Here is a 25,200-nt window from a genome sequence, read left to right on the forward strand (position 1 = left end):
TTTACAACATAGCTTTCACACTCAATAGTCTGGAAAATTTTCTCGCTATAGTAGTTGGTATTATAATAAGACTAACGAAATAACTTCCTTTAGAGAATTTGGATATGGCATGGTGATACAAGATTTCTATGAGATCAGCTCCCCTCCTTCCTCTACCACACCAAAATCCCGAAAAATAAGTCACACACACACACACACACACACACACACACACACACACACACACACACACACGACATGTTTGATTCATACGCATTTCAGAATACAATCTGGACATTTCATGTATAGAGAGTATTGGGGGTGTTGTTTACTTATTTAACTTATGTATGAAAGATGAAATGAAACAATTTCTGACGTCACCTGCAGTTGTGCATGTACGGGCATAATGGCGGTGCGATCAAGAATGGTGTCCGTTCTTTCGGAGATGATTGAAAAAACAGACAGCACACATTTTACATAGATGAATTACTTTTATGAGATATAGAACGCAAAGTCGAAGCCGTTGCAATATAACCAATTAGTAGAGAATCGTTTCATAGACACTTTTTGTTGACAGTCAGAAAAGGAACTATGCACCATTTTTTGAAACTCTTCTGTTTTAAGTTACTCAACGTTACACAAAGATACAGGATCCTGTAAATCTGTATTATTTTGCCATAGTGATTTCATATCTTTTTCCATAATTTCTATTGTTGGCACAAATGTGACTTGTCACACTTAACGGCACGATTTGTTTTCATATTAATGTTTTCTCTACCACCAGTTTCTTCATTACTTGGCAGTAAAGTTGCCTCTAAAAGCTCCTCAAATATTTTATGGCAACCCCACTTTTGTGCCCAATTTTACTTTCATTATTAAGTTCATTACTACTCGTAAATCAGTTCTGGAGGATGGGCGATTTAGTGTTAAAACAGCATCGCGCTTCAGCTTGCGTTTCGAAGTAAAATACCAAAGTTACCTTTTCAAATCCGTTTCACATTGCGAGTCAGGAATATTTTTCAGCGAACACGCAGACATCAACAGCTCAAAACGAAACTGCATGTCTACAAGCATTTGTGTATCTTGTTTCTTCCCATTGCTCTCAGGAAATATATTAAAATTAATTCTTAACTTTTTTGTGCAATACTTAACACAACTTCTTATCACACAGCAATCATTATTGTTCATTGAAAACAAATTAAAACATGCTCTCAGAATCTCTCATTGTACTAATAACTGTACCGTAGCTCTACACTGGATCGTCCGTCACCAGTAAAAACTTAACTCACATATATATGACCTTTTATTCACCGAGAAACGCATTGACAACACTATAATTTGCGTCATTGACGGCCTTCTGCTCGGTGGCGTGGTTTGCTGTGACGTCATTGTCGCATACACCACTTGATAGCTACCGTGTACTCTAGAAACGTGGTAGGCACTACATTAGACGCAGAGGTATCCAGATCCGAACTGAGATGATAGCCTGGCAAGTTGATACACCGTCTGTTGGCATCCACCAAGAATTCTTACAAGTCACTACAGATCTGTTTCAGGATTGTCATGATTACCAGGAGAGTTCTTTTAATACGTCATAGAGAGCATAATACGTCTCTGACAAAGATTTATAGCACATAGGGATAATAATACTGTCTGTGAACTGAACTGATGTTTTCCTTCCTTTTCGAAAAAATGTGTTGTGTGATGCAAAAGCATACTTCAGGGAATTCACCGTACTGTTGAATACTGAAGCCACTGAAGGTAATTAATTACAGTCAGCTGCTATTTCTCGGGCCAAATCCATTAACTTGGTTCCGTTAGGTTCATTTTATAATGCTACAGAGGCAAGTGTAAAAGCACAGCATTTGTATGGTGTGTTCGATACAGTAAAACTGGTTGTTGACATATTTACATCTGTGGTATAAAACAATGGACATAGTCCAAGTAAAGAGTATTTGGTTTTCCATTTTTGCTTTAAAAATCAAACTGTTATGTTTGAACCAAGGACCTTGCCGTTGGTGGGGAGGCTTCCGTGCCTCAGCGATACAGCTAGTCGTACCGTAGGTGCAACCACAACGTAGGGGTATCTGTTGAGAGGCCAGACGAACGTGTGGTTCCTGAAGAGGGGCAGCAGCCTTTTCAGCAATTGCAAGGGCAACAGTCTGGGACTGATCTGGCCTTGTAACAATAACCAAAACGGCTTTGCTGTGCTGGTACTGCGAACGGCTGAAAGCAAGGGGAAACTACGGCCGTAATTTTTCCCGAGGGCATGCAGCTTTACTGTATGATTAAATTATGATGGCGTCCTCTTGGGTAAAATATTCCGGAGGTAAAATAGTCCCCCATTCGGATCTCCGAACGGGGGCTACTCAAGAGTATGTCGTTATCAGGTGAAAAAATTTGCGTTCTACGGATCGGAGCGTGGAATGTCAGATAACTTAATCGGGCAGGTAGGTTAGAAAATTTAAAAAGGGAAATGGATTGGTTAAAGTTAGATATAGTGGGAATTAGTGAAGTTCGGTGGCAGGAGGAACAAGACTTCTGGTCAGGTGACTACAGTGTTATAAACACAAAATCAAATAGGGGTAATGCAGGAGTCGGTTTAATAATGAATAGGAAAATAGGAATGCGGGTAAGCTACTACAAACAGCATAGTGAACTCATTATTGTGACCAAGATAGATACGAAGCCCACACCTACTACAGTAGTACAAGTTTATATGCAAACTAGCTCTGCAGACGACGAAGAAATTGAAGAAATGTATGATGAAATAAAAGAAATTATTCAGATAGTGAAGGGAGACGAAAATTTAATAGTCATGGGTGACTGGAATTCGAGTGTAGGAAAGCCGGCCGCGGTGGTCTCGCGGTTCTAGGCGCGCGGTCGGGAACCGTGCGACTGCTACGGTCGAAGGTTCGAATCCTGCCTCGGGCATGGATGTGTGTGATGTCCTTAGGTTAGTTAGGTTTAAGTAGTTCTAAGTTCTAGGGGACTGATGACCACAGATGTTAAGTCCCATAGTGCTCAGAGCCATTTGAACGAGTGTAGGAAAAGGGAGAGAAGGAAACATAGTAGGTTAATATGGATTGGGGCTAAGAAATGAAAGAGGATGCCGCCTGGCAGAATTTTGCACAGAGCACAACTTAATCATAGCTAACACTTGGTTTAAGAATCATGAACGAAGGTTGTATACATGGAAGAACCCTGGAGATACTAAAAGGTATCAGACAGATTATATAATGGTAAGAAAGAAATATAGGAACAAGCTTTTAAATTGTAAGACATTTCCAGGGGCAGATGTGGACTCTGACCACAATCTATTGGTTATGACCTGTAGATTAAAACTGAAGAAACTGCAAAAATGTGGGAATTTAAGGAGATGGGACCTGGATAAACTGAAAGAACCAGAGGTTGTACAGAGTTTCAGGGAGAGCATAGGGGAACAATTGACAGGAATGGGGGAAAGAAATACAGTAAAAGAAGAATGGGTAGCTTTGGGGGATGAAGTAGTGAAGGCAGCAGAGGATCAAGTAGGTAAAAAGACGAGGTCTAGTAGAAATATTGCGTGAAGAGTTTGACAGAGCACTGAAAGACCTGAGTCGAAACCAGGCCCCCGGAGTAGACAACATTCCATTGGAACTACTGACGGCCTTGGGAGAGCCAGTCCTCACAAAACTCTACCATCTGGTAAGCAAGATGTCTGAAACAGGCAAAATACCCTTAGACTTTAAGAAGAATATAATAATTCCAATACCAAAGAAAGCAGGTGTTGACAAGATGAGAAAATTACCGAACAATCAGTTTAATAAGCCACAGCTGCAAAATACTAACACGAATTCTTTACAGACGAATGGAAAGACTAGTAGAAGCCGACCTCGGGGAAGATCAGTTTGGATTCCGTAGAAATGTTGGAACACGTGAGGCAATACTGACCCTATGACTTATCTTAGAAGAAAGATTTAAAGAAAAGGCAAACCCACATTTCTAGCATTTGTAGACTTAGAGAAAGCTTTTGACAATGTTAACTGGAATACTCTCTTTCAAATTCTAAAGGTGGCAGGGGTGAAATACAGGGAGCGAAAGGCTATTTACAATTTGTACAGAAACCAGATGCCAGTTATAAGAGTCAAGGGACATGAAAGGGAAGCAGTGGTCGGGAAGGGAGTAAGACAAGGTTGTAGCCTCTCCCCGATGTTATTCAAACTGTATATTGAGAAACAAAAGAAAAATTCGGAGTAGGTATTAAAATCCACGGAGAAGAAATAAAAACTTTGAGGTTCGCCGATGACATTGTAATTCTGTCAGAGACAGCAAAGGACTTGGAAGAGCAGTTGAATGGAATGGACAGTGTCTTGAAAGGAGATTATAAGATGAAGATAAACAAAAGCAAAACGATGATAATGGAATGTAGTCGAATTAAGTCGGGTGATGCTGAGGGAATTAGATTAGGAAATGAGACACTTAAAGTAGTAAAGGAGTTTTGCTATTTGGGAAAGTAGAGAGGATATAAAATGTAGACTGGCAATGGCAAGGAAAGTGTTTATAAAGAAGAGAAATTTGTTAACATCGAGTATAGATTTATGTGTCAGAAAGTCATTTCTGAAAGTATTTGTATGGAGTGTAGCCATGTATGGAAGTGAAACATGGACGATAAATAGTTTGGTCAAGAAGAGAATACAAGCATTCGAAATGTGGTGCTACAGTAGAATGCTGAAGATTAGATGGGTAGATAACATAACTAATGAGGAAGTATTGAATAGGATTAGGGAGAAGAGAAGTTTGTGGCACAACTTGACCAGAAGAAGGGATCGGTTGGTAGGACATCAAGGGATCACCAATTTGCTATTGGAGGGCAGAGTGGAGGGTAAAAATCGTATAGGGAGACCAAGAGATGAATACACTAAGCAGATTCAGAAGGATGTAGGTTGCAGTAGGTACTGGGAGATGATGAAGCTTGCACAGGATAGAGTAGCATGGAGAGCTGCATCAAACCAGTCTCAGGACTGAAGATCGCAACAACAACATGTTTCTTTAATTTAAGCAACTTTTATTAACAGTCTTTCATAAAATATCGGTAATTGAGAATTTATATTTGAAATTAAAACAGGAATTTCGTGTGCATCACATAATCAAAAACAAGAAGACGTGCATATTCATAAAGAATGATGATGAATTTTATAATTACAAGATGTAGATATTTCAAATTGAACGAGAAAAGAAATTGTCACAGGAGAGGCTTGAAATAGTGAATCCTAAATTCCAATAAGTTGTCGATCTACTACGCCACGGATTCCGCTATAAATCGAATCTGCGGCTGTAATCAACTGTATATGTACAGCCCCTCTGTATACTTTAAAGCCGATTATCTCTGTAAATTTATGACAAACATTAAGAATAACCTACTTCTCGGCACTTTATAGTCGTATTCCACACGCGTGTCTCACCATGGAACAGGAAGCAGCATTAGCCATTTCCATACAGCCGTTTTAACAGCGTGACACTCGGAGCACAGCAGTACAGAGGCTGTGACTGTACACGATTTTTGAAATAAAAACTACTAAATCGCGATTAAGAAAAACATTATCTGATTGGATGCTTCCCCGGCGTATGTGCTGTTTCCAGGGCTCTCGGGTGTCCAGCCGGATGCGATCGTTGAAATGGGACGTCAACGATCGCATCCGGCTGGACACCCGAGAGCCCTGGAAACAAGAAAAACATTGATGGCTGTTAATACGTTAGAATATCTTAAAGTTTCATTTAACGTAAGTTAGTAATAATATGCGTAATATGTAAGTAGGAGCTACTTCCGAGAGCGCAACAACACCAGTTTGGGTGTGCTTCGGCTTCTGAACAATCATCGCGTTTGTGTTTGTTTGCACCAGGTTTATTCTTATCTTGTGCATCAGTCATATTTCTACATGTGATACTTTGAAAAATCTGCAACTCTGAAAAAGGTTGAATCATTTATAGCAGACCTGCAGATTGTAAAACAGATTAACAGCTTTTTACAATAATTTATTGATAGAAAATCTACAACACTTATGTGTAGTATGAAGATTGTGTGTGGCAATACAGATCAATAATGACTTGCACTGATCTGCCTTCATACACTGATATAGTGCAAAATTCATTGAAAGATGACCAGCATTGCGTGTATAGTGTCCAGTTTGGCACTTAATGGCGGCGACTGTGGATGAGGCACTTGCTGAGACGCGGTCCTGATGCTATCAGAAGAATGTTCAACGATCGTCTTGCAGGAGGCTATCACCTGCTGCGGGGAACCTTGTGTCTGCTTGTATTCAAGTCCGACGGATGCATGTCGCTTGAGAAAATTTTGTGTAACATAAGGCGGAAAACTGACAGAGCACTGAAAGACCTAAGTCAAAGAAAGGCCCCGGGAATAGACAACATTCCAGTAGAGCTACTGATAACCTTGGAAGAGCCAGTCACGACAAAACTCTACTATCTGGTAATCAAGATGTATGAGACAGGCAAAATACCCTCAGACTTGAAGAAGAATATAATAACTCTGATCCCAAAGAAAGCAGGAACTATCAATTTAATAATCATGATTGCAAAATACTAACACGAATTCTGTACAGACGAATGGAAAAACTGGTAGAAGCCGACCTCAGGGAAGATCATTTCGGATTCCGTAGAAATGTTCGGACACGCTAGGCAATACTGACCCTACCACTTATTGTAGAAGGTAGATTAAGGAAAGGCAAACCTACGTTTCTAGCATTTGTAGACTTAGAGAAAGCTTTCCACAACGTTGACTGGAATACTCTCCAATTCTGAAGGTGGCAGGTGTTAAACACAGGGAGCGAAAGGCTATTTACAATATGTACAGAAACCAGATGGCAGTTATAAGAATCGAGGAGCATGAAAGGGAAGCAGTGGTTGGGAAGGGAGTGAGACAGGGTTGTAGCCTATCCCAGATGTTGTTCAATCTGTAAGGAAACAAAAGAAAAATTTGGAATAGGAATTAAAATCCATGGAGAAGAAATAAATACTTTGAGGTTTGCCGATGACATTCTAATTCCTTTAGAGACAGCAAAAGGACTGGAAGAGCAGTTGAACGGACTGGACAGTGTCTTGATGGGAGGAAATAAGATGAACATCAACAAAAGAAAAACGAGGATAATGGAATGTAGTCAATTGAAGTCAGGTGATTCTGAGTTAAGTAGATTAGGAAATGAGATATTTAAAATAGTAGATGAGTTTTGCTATTTGGGGAGCAAAATAAGTGATGGTGGTCGAAGTAAAGATGACATAAAATGTATACTGGCTATGGTAAGAAAAACGTTTCTGAAAAAGAGAAATTTGTTAACATCGAGTATAGGTTTTAGCGTCAGGAAGTCTTTCCTGAAAGTATTTGTATGGAATGTAGTCATGTATGGAAGTGAAACATCGATGACATACAGTTATGAGAAAAAGAGAATAGAAGCTTTCGAAATGTGGTGCTACAGAAGAATGTTGAAAATTAGATGGGTAGATCATGTATTGAATACAGCTGGGGAGAAGAGGAATTTGTGGCACAAACTGACTAAAAGAAGGAGCAGGTTGGTAGGACACGTTCTTAGGCATCAAGTTCAAAAAAAAAAAAAAGGTTCAAATGGCTCTGAGCACTATGGGACTCAACTGCTGTGGTCATTAGTCCCCTAGAACTTATAACTGCTTAAACCTAACTAACCTAAGGACATCATACACATCCATGCCCGAGGCAGGATTCGAAACTGCGACCGTAGCAGTCGCACGGTTCCGGACTGCGCGACTAGAACCACGAGACCACCGCGGCCGGCAGGCATCAAGTGATTAACAATATAATATTGGAGGGAATCGTGGAAGGTAAAAATCTCAGAGGTAGACCGAGAGATGAATACACTCAGCAGATTCAGAAGGATGTAGGTTGCAGTAGTTACTCGGATATGAAGAAGCTTGCACAGGATAGAGTAGCATGGGAAGCTGCATCAAACCAGTCCCTAGACTGAAGACCACAACAACCACAAGACGGAAGAGTAACATGGTCCTGATAGTGTGTGCCCTCTTCGTAGTCTGACGTTATGTAATATAACTCAAGGAAAAAACACAAAGCAAGACCAATTTTGTACGAGAAATTCATCGTATCATCAATATTTCTCATACGTTTGTCAATGACTGCGTAACCTACTTACATCCATATAGTCTTTATTACATAAGGGCTGAAAGCGGTACATTCTGCTCACTTATTTTGTCCTATCTCACGAGAAGACGTTCATATATGTTGTAATATTTTTGGTTTTACCGTCTATTGTTTGTGGTGGGACACGTGAGTCAATCGGTGCTCGGCAGTAGTTATTGCAAGCTCCTGCCACACTTGCGAACACAAAACACGATTAACTCAACAAACAAATTCACGCCTTGTAGGTCTGTCGAACGACAGAATGAGATTTGCGTCCGTTCGGTAACTGCGTGGTCCGGGTACCATTCCCTGTCTGATCAAGGATTTTCTCCAGTCGGGGATGGGTCTTCTGTTGTCCTTACTTTCGTGTCGCCATAATTGACACTAATATTGAGATGGCTGAATGGACAAAGCTAGAAAGCCAATAAATTAAACCAAAATTACATAGGCAATCATAATCACTCATACTGCTTTGGGCAGATATAGATAAAGTTTAATTACCAGCAATAAAATAAAAAATTCATAAAGAAGAAATGAAACAATTAACTTTTGTTGCTTAATCGAAAGGTTCCCAGTAATAGCACCTGTTTTCCACTGGAGTACCGTTACAGCGAGACCACAATTCAGTCATACAAAACCGACTGACGATATTTATTGAGATTATAGGAGCGCGTCTTCAGACAGTTGTAGGACCAAAATGATGACTTCGAAGTAGTTCAAATTAAATACTTATTCACTGATCTCAAAAAATGGTTCGTACACCGAAATAAACTAAAGTTACAATTCTTTTTATCAAGAATAAAAAATTAATGATTGTGGGATGACGAAAAAATTACATAATGAAACAACATTTCAGTCAATTCTGGAAACGCTGTATAAACACCGAAAACACTTGAATGGTACTGGAAGACTGGTACCCAGGAAGCAAATGACTTTTCAAAGCCTGACCAGCTTGCAAATGCAAAAATACTGCAGAAGGTCGACTCGCCATCGCAGTGAAAAAAAAATTAGCTACAAAAACCAAACTCACATTGTGAAGTAAAGTTGGAAATTGTGAGCTGCACAGAGGAAAAGCAGTGTAAATACTAAAAGCGCCACTTACACAAAAAAAAGTCTGAAAGAAGTGCCAGGCAGGGACGAAACATTTCTCGAGATGTCTGTGACAAATAGTGTCCCACGGTCCCAAATATCATGTGTACTGTTCTGCGAACAGTCCACCGCACTCCTAAACGCTACCTGTCGAAAGGGAGAACTACGTGTTTTGCCACCAACCGAGAATTTCCCCGCTCATTCTAGAATGCAGGAAAGCCCGCAAAATTTTCTCAACAAAAGCTTGTTCTATTTCTGTAAAGCGACTAGAAGTTAAAATTTTGTATTTGTGGAAATTAAAAGCCTCCAGATTCTTAATGAAAGTAAACATGGTCCATAGTAGGCTGTAATGCGATGTTTATTTAACTGTGCGATTAGCTAATTTCGACCAAAGGTCACTATCAAGGACCTGTAAAACCAACATTGAAAAGTACTACACTGTCTGTATACATCTCCAAGTAATTAACACTTCACACACTTCACATTAAGATGTCATGCCCACTATACACCCTCGCTCAAAGTCCGTCAACTGCACATACGGTTCACGTCCACGCTGTCGCGGCATGCTACCAGTGTTAAAGAGTGCGATGGAGCTACGTATGTCACGGCAAACTGGCTGACACTGACGGCGGCGGTGCACAAATGCTGCGCAGCTAGCGCCATTCGACGGCCAACACCGCAGTTCCTGGTGTGTCCGCTGTGCCGTGCGTGTGATCATTGCTTGTACAGCCCTCTCGCAGTGTCCGGTGCAAGTATGGTGGGTCTGACACACCGGTGTCAATGTGTTCTTTTTTCCATTTCCAGGAGTGTATTTGTATGTGTGTATTTGTTTTTTAATTAAAGTCGGACATGATTCTCTTTGTTAATGTTGTCCGTGTTATCGGTCAATAACTGTAAATTCCAATAATTTATTTAAATAAATCATGTCAGAATTAAAAATCTCAGAGAATACATTCATGCAATATCGCCATCGCTCTTGGTAAATGTAGAAAGTTGTGAGTAAATATTTTCTACGTTCATTGAAAGATAATGCCTATACAGAAGTATCCAGTGTCCTCTCATTATGGCTAATTCTGAAATACTGACACACAGAAAACTTTATCTGGCTAGCAAAAACAAAGACAGAGTAATTACTTACAATCAAGGATGATTCACTTACTAACCTGCGCGTGAGTTGTAAGTACCACGGTGCTCTTCTATGATGCGTCCAGCATCTTCTGGACGACAAAGCAATCACAAGATGCAAAATCTGCATGATTGGCCCTATTACGAATGATTTTCATTTACTTTTTTTCTTTATTGTATTTAAATTCCCCATCGGGGTGGGCTGGTAGCAGCATATGCGCTGCTCTTCAGCTGAAAGACATGAAACATATAATAGAAGACATTTAAAAATAACGGGAAGGAGAAAACATGGTGTACATAGATATGAAAAAAGGGGGGAACACTATGGAAGACAAGAGACAAAAAGGGGAGACTGTAAAATGGAGATAAATGCCGTAAAAAAGTAGCGCACACAAAACAACACACACTGGGACAATTAAAAGAACACAAGGCGAAGGATCATATACCTATTTTTGTCAGCATTTAACACTCATAAATATGACTACATTCCCTAATGTTAAAGTTAGTTTCAATTTACTTCCTTCAGAAACAGCCACACGTGAAACCATATCACAATACAAAACGTATCAAATCACATTCCCATTTCCTTAAGTGCATTCCTGACAGCTTCCCCTTTCTTCCTCTCTTTTCTCGATAGCTCTATCTTCCTACCGAGCTTCTCGATAGTTAAAGCCAGTTCATTTTAGTTCGTCGTCTGGTGCTGCCCTCCTGCGACAAAGACAGGGATGTGAACGTGAATATTGCGAAACGTTGTTTACAATATGATTAGTGTGCGCAAAGAAAAGGCGTGATGTGCAGTGCAACGTGATTTGCGACCTAGCAAATTCCAGCAGCAGTTAAGCGACTATATGTGTCACGCAAAACACACAGTTTGGTTACGACAATGGACGCGAGTAAAATAGCTACGTTAGTTTTCTGAGCAATCTTGCAGTTCATTGTTCCGTGTTCCCTGGCACGTTATCAAAATCGAACAAACTCACTCCTGAACGGAGAACTCTTCTTTATAAATTAACGTCGAATATTGAAAAATATATTTATATTAAATTAGAAACAAAGTGAGTAACAAATATTTGCACAATTCAGGTGGAAAACATGCAGTCTTTCTGTAAACAGTCCATATCTGTCCATTGCACTACAGTTGACAAAAGTTATTGGAATATGTGTCTTTGAGTTTATAATGGGCTAACGACTTTCATCGGCAACGTGTCATTAACAAGCATTTACTTATAACTTCGATATATTTTTAATGTGATGATGCCTTGAAATGGTGTACTTTCCTAGCAAGCAAGGCATGATATGAATAACATCAAATTTGAAAAGCCGTCAACCAACTTCATGTCACTTTTCCTCATTTTATTATAGCAAATTGTATAAAAAACGACGCGTTTCAGAGAGAACATCAATTTACCGTTACATTCAAACAACGTATATTCATACAGTATATTGTACGTTATAATTAGAAAACGTCATATATGTGCATCAACTTGCAAACAACGTAATCTGATGCAGTTTCTCCTACGTTCCACCAGTAACGTAAAAAGCTATCTTGCATGCTGTTGGCCACGTTCGTCTCTACACTATAACTTGCCTGGTCCTTCTTTTTACGCTCTAGGATACCGCAAAATGTGAGATTCCATACTGTGATCTCAAGAAACTCGTCCAGCTCCCCGCATTCAGTGTGAGGACGGCTTTAGCAGATAGCCGTCATCTCCGTTGGTGAAATTACTTTCTTTTATCACATTCCTTATTACGGTGGGCCAATAGTAGCCCCAAAGCATCTGTGTCTACATCACAGATCACATTGTTTTCGTAGAGGCTGTGTTCTGCAGCCTCTGATTTCATTTTTATTCCAAATATACACATCTAACATATCCCAAGAGGTGCTACCATAGTCCACTTCTACATTTACCTGGAATGCTGTACCTAATGTCTTGTATCAGATGATGCTGTCTAGCCAAGATAGTCTTTAGTCTTTAGTAACGGGTGGGTGGCTAATCGTTTCACTTGCAGAGGACTGTAGTAATCTTGGCTGAGAATGGTCCTACATAGGGAAAATATTGAATATTTTGTGCCCCCTGCTGTTCTTCGTGGTTCGCTGCGTCTTTCCTTCGAAACATGTCCAATCTGCGATTCCCTGTACTCTTTCAAGCGGTACAGGTGGTAACACTGATAACCTGCCAGCAGATCTGTTGCACTTGGAAGAAGTGTTTCGAGAATCGGGTACCACAAAACTCGGATTATGGGTGGGTACTATCATATTCTGTCTTTCGATTAGTGTAAGATTATGGTGCCAATCTGTTTCTGGCACATTACAATATGGCAAAGGTCCTATTTCAATAAGTATGATGTTGATGTATTGACAGGAATGTCAAAGTTCTGTCTGTGTAAGTCTATAAACACTATGTATTTGGTGTTGAAGCTCTGTACTATGGCTGTGTTTCCCGGTTTGCATGCAGTTGTTGATTATTTCATTTCCTATTTCCTACACAGTGGTATTATGAAATGCTGTGTATATGTCTGTGTTTTGGAAGAGACACTTACTTAGCATGACGTCCTACCGTTCAGTCTGTGGATGTGTCATTCCTTCAATGACTGCCAATATTTGTGATCAGCTGTAGCCATCGGTGGTGCATCATTTTATTGTGGTGCATCATTTTATTGTGGTGCATCCAAACTATCTGTGCTATAATGAGTGAATGGGCTATTCCTAGATTAATGTGTGAATCATGTGCATCTCCTTCCCAGAAACTAAAAGTTCACAGGCCGCTGTGCTTCTCATTGTTGCGTTGTGCTGTGTTTGACTGGAGTCAAAATGCGATTACGACTATGAATGTCTACTGTGTCTCCTGCTCTAAAAAGAATGCCCTATGTCAACAGTGAGTGCAGTAAGATCTGGTCATCATACAGCACAATTCTTCCAGTGACAGTTCATGTGGGAGTGGAGGTTATTTCCTCTACTTCTCCTCTCACTAATCCAGCGGTCTTATTTTATTACTATTTGTGTTTGTTTTATTGGCAGGTTTGCAGTTCAAGTGATTATCCCGAGTCGTGAAAACTACCCCAATCACTTATGTAAACAGATTTGCAGCGGATGAAACCCTAGCACTGCTGCACTGATCAGTATGCAATTGTCTTGTTGGCAGGCACGCAGCAGGTGATGTCTCCGTGCCGTGGCGACGTGGCCCCCTCAGAATGTGGTTGCAGTGTTGGCAGGGACGGAGCAGGTATGCCGCCGCACTGTGCCGATCCGAGCCGATCAGTGTGTAGTTGTTGTGTTGGCAGGCATGCAGCAGGTGAAGCCCCCCGTGCTTGGCCGTGGCGCCCCGCGCTGACCCCTTTGCGTTTGTCATGTTGGCAGGCGCGCAGCAGGTGATGCCCCTGCGCCGTGGCGACCCGCCCGCCGCAGCTGGCCAGCCATGGGGAGCGCCTCCTCTAAGTTCAAGAAGTACCTGCAGCATGGCGATGAGTTTGCCGCCATGCAGGTGAGTGCGCTCGTCCTGCATGCGCCAACCGCTCACCTGCTGCAATGCGTTCACTATGTCATACTTAGTAACTGAATCCAAAATATCAATTTTAGCCCTACCTGGAAATTTCTCAAGTTCTCGAAATTTCTAGCACAATAATTATGAATATTAAAACAATTAACTTAACGCTACTGTGCCTGCCACAAACAGAATCGTAGCTTGAAGCTTTTTTTACATTTTTGTTTCCCATTCATGAGAGCTGCGTTTGCTGTCGTATAATTTTCGTTACAGCCAAATATCCCAGAAGGCTGGGAGTGGATCATAGGGATTTCCAATAGTTTAGTGTATGTGTATGTGTGTGTGAACGTACATGATGAAGCAGGGCATGTTGAACCGTTTATACTTATGTTTGTTTGAATGCTGTGACAAATAATATTACGAAATACAGAAACATACTGGCACGAAGTCATAGAGAAGTGATGTCAGTGAAGATCACATGCAATGTGGCCACCATTTTGCCACCGTCGGTGTTTTAGACGAATGCTCATATTCCGCGCTACTCGCCGGCACAGATCTTCGTTGACTGTATTGAACACGTCAACAATGTGAGTTCTGAGTTCCACAAGATGTTGAGGATGCTGACGGAAGACTTCTTATTCCCAACAGAAGATAATCACAAGGATTGATGTTGGAGCTGTGAGGCGGTCAAATTTGGCACACTGGAGAATTTGGGAAAAGCGGTGAAGCAACACTGTCTTACCAAATGTTTCATGCAGAAAGTAGAGAAAAACAATGGCTCTGTGTGGGCGGGCACCATCTTGCGTAAACCAGTGCATGCGCATTGGAAGCCGTGTGGCAAAAGTGCAGGAAGGAACTGGTTTCGCAACGTCCCCGTGTACTGTTCAGAACTGACCGTCTGATCGAAAAAGAAAGATCCAGTTAATTCTTGTCTAGATATGGTAGGCCAAACAGATATTTTCTGGCCGAATGATCCTTTCATGAGAGGCTACTGGATGTTCAGTAGCCAAAAAACCTCCAATTTTGTTGACTGATCATGACATTAACACGGATGTACGTCTCGTCAGAGAAGCAGACGTTGTGCAGGATTCCTTCCCCTTCTGCCTGCGTTACCCAAGTAGCAAAATTACGCCTGTCTTCTTTCTGCTGATCGATTTTCTACCAGAATAAAAGAACGTCTGAATGAATGAAGAATGTGCTAAACATAGCGATGCTATACTTATTCCAAGTTCGGCTGCTGTTTACCTTGTGGACTAACCAGATCATTACCACACTCAGAGTTTCCACGTTTTCAGGTGATCGGATTCGAGACACACGTGGCTGCTTTAGTTCTAACATTTCATTATTCTCAAGTTGCTGATGCAAACTAGGTTTACAAAAGTCGTATTATCGCAAGGATTCTGTCAATGAGTGGCACATGTGATTAATTAAAAGCTGTGTTCACATGAGTTATTGTTAACAGTTCAGTGACAGGATTGTTCTCATCAGAACTGACAGTAAACGAATACCAACAACAATAGTTAAAGTAAACATGATGACATCACATGCAGAAGAGGATAAACAGTAAAAATGTATGAGTATATGAGGAAACTCAACAGGTAACTCACTACATAAAGGAAAATGATAATCTATTAATCATTAGGAACTGGAGTATGGTAGTAGAAGAAGGAATAGAAGAGGGAATTACGGGAGAATATGGGTTTGGTAGTAGAAAAAGAAAGGCTAACTGAATTCCGACAAAAATTACAGCTAGTAATATCGAATACATTGTTGAGAGGAGGAGGCGTACTTGAAAGAGACCCAGTGACAATGAAAATTACAGCTGATACTGGATTGTACGCTATACCAGAAGGAAATGTAGACTCGGATTACAATTTAATAATGATAAAGAGTAGACTGAAGTCACACAGCTCTGACAGTTGGCTCAGAGAGTTAGTGGCGTAAGGGACGCTGGAGCATCAGACCGACAGATCGCTCAAACTGTTGGCTGCAGTATAATGACTGCAGAAGTCCGGTGACCAGGCGGACTCAGGACAACAGAGCGGTAAGAAGAGCAGGTGCAGGTCCTTCCAGAACTATCACCCCATTAGGAGACCGCATTACTGTTTTGTTGGCTCTGACGAGTACACGAATTACATCCGCTGAAATTCGGGAACAGGTTACAGCCGGAGAGTTACCATTAGCGTCAGGGACAGATTACCAGAGACTCGTCCCAGACCTCCAGTCGCCATACATATTTTACCACAGACAACACATAGTTTGTATAGTGAAATGGCAGGGCAGCTGATGAGGCGAGTGGTAAGGTAAAGACAACAACATAAAAAATTTGTTAAACATTTTAAAAAATTTAAAATCTTTCTCTTTTATAACATTTTTCTTCGGTATAAACAAATTTTATAAAACCATTAAAAGAGCTGAGCTCTTTGGTCAAAACATTAGTCATATTAGCCCACATTACTGGCCTAAATCCATCAAAGATTACTGCAAACAAACATTGCAAAGCATATACGGATGGAGGTATCCCTTAAACAAAACTCTAACAGTATCAAAGTCCCTCGACAAAATATGCATTTACTTTAACAGCATAGAGGTACAGTTGATCAAAACGCAACGTATATCACCTTGTAGAAAGATAAGATTTAATTTAAACTGAATCACAGGTGTCAAACAGCGAAATGTGAGATTTGTCACTCTTAAGAAACAGGAATTGCGTAAATAGAACACAGATAGACAACTGGACTAAGCTTAATCTTCGTTCATCCATTATGGACCGTGGGGCAACGGGGCAACGGCTGGCATGAACTGTGTCGCCTGGCCACCAAGAGCTGTTACGTGACGATTTGATTCACGGATCCAGTTACATGGCTCCTTCCGTGTATAGCGATTTTATCGCCTATGACGAGTGGGGCCTGAAGATGGCATCAATGTAATGCCGAAACTGCTAGCACATAGAAGCCTGTAAAATAAAATAAATTTCTTCAATACATACGGCTGTTGGTTAATTATTTGCATCAAGAAGAAAAACGTGACTAAGCGTGACGCATATCACTTTTGAGAAAACAGAAATTTACATAAACCGAATTAAAAGGTATGATATAGTTTAGACGTTATGAACTTCACCCCAGGATTTAAAGAAACATATTACCCTTTACTGTCTCAAATTATACATTAACTGGCTGTGAGGTACGGTGCCTTTAAAGGGAGTAAGTTTTCCCTCCTTATTCTTGTTTAAACAATTTATACCCGTGTCAGGTGTGGAATATAATGAAAGACCGCCCGCTGCGCAGTAGGATAGAACAAGAAGCCTTTAACAGCCAACGCTATCCGTAAGACACCCAAAGCCAAATGTCAATTACAGAGCAACATTAGAGCCGTCTGTCAAAATTTTGGAGTCTTGACCATTCCGTACGGAAGCCTTATCAATAAAGGCTTAGTACCAATTACTTGAGTGGTGTAATCAAATGGTTTTGGTTAAGGAGTAGGTTTCATCTGACATGGTACAACGCCTACTGCTGAAACGATACCACTTAGCCGTAAAACCAGATATTAAATCCGCAAGGTAATACTATTCTAGGAACTAAATTAGTCACCCTGTCACCTGATCCGGGCTTCAACAAGCCTATATCCAAGTGCCTTAATTACTGTTATCAATAGCAGCACTGCAAGGCAGAACGGCGCGGACGATGCACAAGTCTGAACTGAGCCAACGACCAACTGTCACACTGATACTTGTTAACTTACAACTGTAATTTCGCACGTAAACGGTAGTACACAGAAAATTACAGTAATTAAGTAAAATACCAAGAAAAGAATATAATCACCTAAGTATGGAGTACTGATGTAAGTGGACATAGTCCTGCATCTATACAGTCATTGCAAGGGCGTCTGAAAATTAACAAATTTCGTGTGAACCACAGGTCCATAACTCTTGCACAGATCAGTGACTCGTGCGCTTTAGGTTTAAGATAAACAAACGTCACCTGAAACCTAGACGCCGCGCGGGATTAGCCAAGAGGTTTAGGGCGCTGCAGTCATGGGCTGTGCGGCTAGCCCCGGCGGAGGTTCGAGTCCTCCCTCGGGCATGGGTGTATGTGTTTGTCCTTAGGATAATTTAGGTTAAGTAGTACGTAAACTTAGGGATTGATGACCTTAGCAGTTAAGTCCCATAAGATTTCACACACATTTGATTTTATTTTTTTAATTAATTAATTAATTTATTTATTTATTTATTTATTTATTTATTTATTTTTGTAGTTTGACACAGCCACAGAGTAATCAAGAAACGCCTCGAAGCGCACAATTCAGTACAGTACTGATGACCGGTGCTAAGCGCCAGCTAAGTTTTCATTCATCTAGGTTAATGAGCATTACTAGCACATGATCATATCTCAAAGTATCTGACCATACACAGTCAAGCAATAAAGCTATAGTACGCACCCTGACGGACGCACTTGCACTAAGCAATCCTCACTGCAGCGACACTGGTAGCGAACAGGAACGCGAGCGAAACCTACGGGCTTGACGCTTATGTTTTTCCGAAAGCGAGTTTTCTTACAATGCTTGAAAATACATAGCCGGCCGCGGTGGTCTCGCGGCTCTAGGCGCGCGATCCGGAACCGTGCAACTGCTACGGTCGCAGGTTCGAATCCTGCCTCGGTCATGGATGTGTGTGATGTCCTTAGGTTAGTTAGGTTTAAGTAGTTCTAAGTTCTAGGGAACTAATGACCACAGCAGTTGAGTCCCATAGTGCTCAGAGCCATTTGAACCATTTTGAAAATACCTAAGTGCAGTAGTGAGTAGCCGGACTTGCCCCAGGTGTGGTCAGTACTAACAGAACTATACCTGCCTCCACTCCGTGCCGTCCAAACACAGACAGAAGCCGCCGGTACTCATCATCCCAGTTTAATCCAACAGCCACGGCGGCACTGCCCAGCATCTGCCCGCTCGCTCAACACTCCCGCTCTCCTCAAAATTTCGGGTGGTTATAGTTAAACGTTGCCTGTTTAACTCGTCATAACACAGAAAATAAATACTGTACGACCACCAGACTTGATAGCGTTAATGTCAAGGGCTTGGGGAAGAGAAATAATGCAGATTAAATTCAATTGAAACACTTTTAGTGTACTGCTTCGGTACATCCAACCATTACATGCAGACACCATTACTGCTACAAAATGGGCTCAATATGGATCCCAGAGTCTGAAAGCGCCGGATTGCATTCTGCATAGCAGAACGAAGCATCACCGTCGTTATGCTGCTCTCTTGATATGCTGCGCTTCAGATCAGCACGTGTGTGCATGTTTCTTTGCTAAACCCTGTCCTTCAGGGAAGGTAGCCCCACAACCAGAAATCACAGGAAGTGAGATCAAGTAATCGTACCGGCCAAGCATTTGGATCGTTCTCAAATGTGTTTCGAAGAAGCAGGTGAACTTCACCAGTTGATATGCGTTGGGGAGTCATCTTGCATGAAAACTGTTGAGTTCAATGCGTCTCTCTCCTGTAGGGCAGGTATGACATGCTGGTGAAGCATATCGCAGTAACGGTGGTCAGTCACACTGTACGTCTTTGGTCCTTGAGCGCCAAACTGTTCAAAACATAATGGGCCAATGATGAACGTAGCCGTGAATCCACACTATACGGTGACACATTCACCACACAGAGGAACTTCATGCACAATGACTGATCGCAACTGTCGGCAATTCTGTGTGTTTACCTCACACGTCAGAGAAAAATGAGCTTCGTCTGTCCATAGGATGGTCGAGGGTCAGCCCCGTGAACTTCAATCCTAGCGAGAAAGTGGAGAGCGAAGTCAGCACGTCTCTGTGCGTACTGTGGTGCAAGCTCCTGTACGATATGGATCGTGTTCGGATACCATTTGAGAATGGTTGGAAGCACCTTCCGTATAGAGGACTACAGGATATTCAACTGTCGTGACACAGCACACGCACTGCCTGACGATCGGGAATTGCTCGCAGCGTTTTTTTTTTTTTTTTTTTTTTTTTTTTTTTTTTTTTTTTTTTTTTTTTTTTCATAGCAACAGCGATTTAATCCGGAGCGACACTCAGTTCTCCAGTTGATTCGAACTTCATCATGCTCCACACAGCAGGTGGAGAAAGAGGCGCCTTCCGTAATCCTTTCAGCCGGCGACTATCTCTAAGTGCAGTTGCAGCATTACTGTTGTTTTGATAATAGAGCCTCACCAATAATACCCTGCTCGTTTTGTCCAAGCACGTCGACAAGTGCACTGTGATTGGTCAGGTGTGTGAGACTGTGAACCACAATGACTTATCACGGCACATGGTGGCCATAGTTAGACATGGGCGGTGGCATTTGGACGCATGGAAATCATGCACCTTATACTTTGGACATTAATACTAGCTAGTTTGGTACTCTAAGGGTAATTAGTTTCCGTGTTATACCGTGTTAAGTAGGAAAGTTTAATTATAACCACCCGGTACCTCTGGCCTCATCCGAGCACCAGTGACCCCCGTAGTTTGTAACCACGGATACAGCGATATCCAAGAAACCATCGAGATACTGGCTGCATGACATACATAGTATAGGCCCAAAGTCGGACAAGATACTGAGAGACATTTTGTGTTGGTCAGCAATAGGTCTCGCGATTTGGAAGCTGAGTGGCATTCAGTGTTGTTCAGCGATGAATTTTGTTTCTGTCTATGGCGATCACACCTACAACTAGTCAGTAGACGATCCGGTGAAGCCCACAAGAAGCAAAGATTCTCTAGACCGTTTGAAGACAGTAGCCGGCGAGGAGATGGGCGTTTCAGGGTGCCATACTACAAAACATTACATATCACCCAGAAAAGATCAGTTGATTTTAAATAACAAGTTGTGCGAAATATTATGATTTTTTATGCGTGAAATTTGACAAACTCAAAAGAATACAACTGTTCTTAATGAACGAGCAACATCAGCTATAAACATGTTCTATTTAAAATTTGGTCAGTATTAAAGATTTCAGGTCGTGACATTACATACAGCTTGACGACATTCAGGTGGTTCTGTCTAAAAATAAATTCAATAATGAGTCCAGGTACTACAGACAGAAAAACATTTCAAATAACAGACATTCCAGAATAACACATCAGTCATCAACAAACATTTAGTTAACGCATCTGTTAACACGTGTAAGCACAGGCAATGACCATCTATAAAAGCAATGTGAAGTAAAACGTTTATCTAAATCGAAAAACATTAATTGAACTCTCACAAATAGGAAGCGATTGTCTCACTAAAGAGCCGGAGATGAGGTACAATTAGACAAATATGGAGTTACGTAAAAGGTAAATCTCAGCCAAGAGAGAATGTACCAATGCACGAGTCATAGCTTGGTTTTAAGTTCTGACAATTCTGAGTAGTTCTACCAAGGAAACGTATAAATAAAATTTAAATAACAACGCCCACATGTCTTACTCTAAAAAAGCAGGTAGCATACTTGCCGCAGTGGATACACCGGTTCCCGTCAGATCACCGAAGTTAAGAGCTGTCGGGCGTGGCCGGCACTTGAATGGGTGACCATCGGGGGCGCCATGAGCTGTTGCGATTTTTTGGGGTGCACTCAGCGTCGTGATGCCAACTAAGGAGCTACTCGACCGAATAGTAGCCATCGTAACGACCGGGACAGAGGTGTGCTAACCACACGCCCCTCCTTCCCGCATCCTCAACTTAGGATGACACGGCGGTCGGATGGTCCCGATGGGCCACTTGTGGCCTGACAACGGAGTGCTTTACCACACACAATATACCGACAGCGTTCAAACATGATAGACCAGTAGTGGAGAACCCGACCGGAATAACTGTAGCACAAACAATTTTAGCAATGTAAGTTTGCCAATTTGGACCTGGTATAATAAAATGGGGTAACTGAAACCTAAAACAATGTAGCACACATAGTTTAAAAAACCCTACGACACAGTGGATAGCTCTGAATAACTATTTGTACAGTCTACATGCTAAGGCGCTTACCAAACAAATCCAACAAGTTCCCATTCTTCCCATGCATACCGCAAGCACACGAAGTTCTAAGATTGTGTTCCATCTAATCCGAGGAATTTGCTTCTCGGACATGCAAGTGCTCTCAGCATCCAAGTTCCACATGACGACGTTCCACAAGACAACGTTCCACGTGACCGACAGCACTTGTCCTTCGATCGCCACCCTACAGTTATCGGTGAAACTACGGAGAGCAGGCTTATGCACTGATGTGTCGCACGCACCGACACAGCGAAAACAGTGACAAAATGAACAAAAGTTTATTGAACAAGGAAATAAAGCATCTGCTTCGACCATAATTACAAAATCACAATTACAGTGTCTCAAAAGTGTGAAGACTTGACAATATGGCGATTCCAGAGTCTGACAAAGTAACACAATTAGGACATTCATAGACAAATACAAATGTATGGAAAATTTTTAAGTCTAATATCCAGAACAATACCAGCGTAGGAACAGAAAAGTCTATCCTGCCTACAGTATGATTGCAACAACGATGATTGTTGAATACAGCGGCGTCGGTTCATGCGAAGCACTTGGAGACTGTCCTAAGACAACGGGGTATGTAGCACCCGCCCGGAGGCTAGGAAACGCTCTTGAAGCGGGAAGAAAAGACATGTGCAGCTCTGACACCGGCCATTCTAGAGGCCGGCGGCGTAGTATTCGAGACACTGTTTCCTGGCCACGCATGTGGCGGACGCGAATAGATCTTTCGGAAGAGGCGGACTCTGCTAGCGCTGACATCGTGGCAGGGCGAGTTCGCGACTTTGCGTCGTACAGGGGCAATGTAGGCTGCACGCATAACCAACGTGCCCAAAGGGTTGCCGAACGTTTTTGGGAAGATCTCAACTATAGCATGCACAGTCCCGTTAAGATGGCGCAGTCAACAGCGCGCATTGCCCATGGCGGGGTGGGGAGGAAGTGGTTGGTTAGCTACACAGGCATTGTTGTTGTTGTTGTTGTGGTCTTCAGTCCTGAGACTAGTTTGATGCAGCTCTCCATGCTACTCTATACTGTGCAAGCTCCTTCATCTCCCAGTACGTACTGCAGCCTACATCCTTCTGAATTTGCTTAGTGTATTCATCTGTCGGTCTCCCTATACGATTTTTACCCTCCACGGTGTCCTCCAATACTAAATTGGTGATCCCTTGATGCCTCAGAACATGTCCTACCAACCGATCCCTTCTTCTGGTCAAGTTGTGCCATAAACTCCTCTGCTCTCCGATCCTATTCAGTACCTCCTCATTAGTTATGTGATCTACCCATCTAATATTCAGCATTCTTCTGTAGTATTACATTTAAAAAGCTTCTGTTCTCTTCTTGCCTAAGCTGTTTATCGTCCGTGGTTCACTTCCATATATGGCTAGACTTAAAATAAATGCTTTCAGAATAGACTTCCTGACACTTAAATCTATACTCGATGCTAACAAACTCCCCTTCTTCAGAAAAGCTTTCCTTGCCATTGCCAGTCTACATTTTATATCCTCTCTACTTCGACCATCATCAGTTATTTTGCTCCCCAAATAGTAAAACTCCTTGACTACTTTAAGAGTCTCATTTCCTAATCTAATTCCCTCAGCATCACCCTATTTAATTCGACTACATTCCATTATCCTCGATTTCCTTTTGTTGGTGTTCATCTTATATCCTCCTTTCAAGACACTGTTCATTCCGTTCAGCTGCTCTTTTCCAGTTCAACACGAAGCAACGGGCAAGTAACCCATAGTTGTCCAACTCCAGTATGTAGAGCTATTGGATAGGACAAGAGGACTGATTTAGTAATTGTTACAAGGAGGCTGATTACTCGCCAATATGTGGCACCAATAGTATACCCTTCTCATGACGAAGCTATCAAATGCCACGTTCCAGCTGGACACACAGAGAGACACACTAGAAATGCCTTGAGGAACGTATGGATCCTTGACTGACCTGTCCATTTCCCTAGTCAGTCATAGCCGTGATGGGAAGCCTCCAACCAGCAACCTTCATGAACTGACGCAGTATTTTTTTTAGGCATGGCAAAAAATTCAAGATGATATTCAGAGGCTGTTTGCTGCAACACCACAAACAATAACAAGTTTGTATTGTTGCCATTTGGTGTCACACATGATGCTCATGTTGATGACGGACACCAGTTCCAATTGGAACGAGAGTGACTTGTATTGTGATGAACATGATTGTTAAATATATAATAGGTCCTTAGGTTACTTAGGTTTAAGTAGTTCTAAGTTCTAGGGGACTGATGACCACAGCAGTTGAGTCTCATACTGCTCAGAGCCATTTTTTTTGCAAGGGTCACTAATGGGAGTCGATTATGACTCTGAGCACTATGCGACTTAACTTTTGAGGTCATCAGTCCCCTAGAACGTTGAACTAATTAAACCTAACCAACCTAAGGACATCACACACATCTATGCCCGAGGCAGTATTCGAACCTGTGACCGTAGTGGTCGCTCGACTCCAGACTGTAGCGCCTAGAACCGAAAGGTCACTCCGGTCGGCGGAGTCTAATATATCGGAGCTAAATGAATTCGAACGTTGGCAAATTGTTGGTGCTCGTTTCGTGGGTGCTTACGTTATAGAGGTAGCCAAAGTGTTTTGTGTTTAAAGAAGTACCATAGCGAAAATTTATACTGCATACAGGGACACCGGGAAAAACGTCATAAGGTGATCAAAAGAACGTGTTCACTGACAGTGACAGACGTCATTCAAGCCCTTTGTGACAAAAATAAGTGTAAGACAACTGCAAAAGTCACTGCAGAACTGAATGTAACACTCACGAACACTCTCAGCTCCAAAACAACACGAAGGGGACTCGGTAAGCAGGGATCTGCAGAGAGAGCTGGAACTCCAAACGCACTCATCAGTGATGAAAATGCTCATAACAGGACAAGTTGTGCCGAAGTCATAAAACCTGGACTATGGAGTAAACTGATTTGGTCGGATGACTCTTGTTGGCAACTGTTTCCAACTTCTGGCCAAGTTTACGTCTGGGGTACGCTGTCCCACATCTACGATGCAGATTGCTTGCTGCCAACAGTGGAACATGATGACATCGTGGAATTCCATCGACCATTTCGTTACTCCACAAGGTTGCATTATTGCCAAGGAATATGATACCATTTTGGCCGGTCTGTCCCATGATACAATACTAATTCCCCAATGGTGATGGTGTGTTCCAAGACGACAGATCCTATGTTCACACAGCTCGTATCGTACAGGAGTCGTTTTGTGAGAACGAAGATGAACTGTCACATTTCCTCTGGCCACGACAATCAGCTGATCTTAATATTATTGAGCATCTGTGGTCTACTTTGGAGAGAAGATCGCTATCCACCTCCGTCTTCA

The 25,200-nt window shown here is 41.8% G+C and overlaps 1 protein-coding gene across 8 annotated transcripts in view; it reads left to right on the top strand.

The window, feature by feature from the left end:
• LOC126278680 (ankyrin repeat and IBR domain-containing protein 1-like) overlaps positions 1-25,200 on the top strand; it is a 579,195-nt gene that overhangs the window by 161,140 nt on the left and 392,855 nt on the right. For 4 of the 8 annotated variants that reach the window (XM_049978928.1, XM_049978929.1, XM_049978926.1 and 1 more), the window contains exons 2-3: positions 13,501-13,581; positions 13,716-13,839. In XM_049978928.1, coding sequence (XP_049834885.1) covers positions 13,550-13,581; positions 13,716-13,839 — 156 coding nt within the window. In that variant the 5' untranslated portion in view covers positions 13,501-13,549. The remainder of the gene's footprint in view (positions 1-13,500; positions 13,582-13,715; positions 13,840-25,200) is intronic. The other 4 variants (XM_049978932.1, XM_049978933.1, XM_049978930.1 and 1 more) reach the window with 1 other exon arrangement.

This window comes from Schistocerca gregaria, chromosome 6 (genome assembly GCF_023897955.1).
Source record: "Schistocerca gregaria isolate iqSchGreg1 chromosome 6, iqSchGreg1.2, whole genome shotgun sequence".
NCBI classification, from domain to species: Eukaryota; Metazoa; Arthropoda; class Insecta; order Orthoptera; family Acrididae; genus Schistocerca; species Schistocerca gregaria.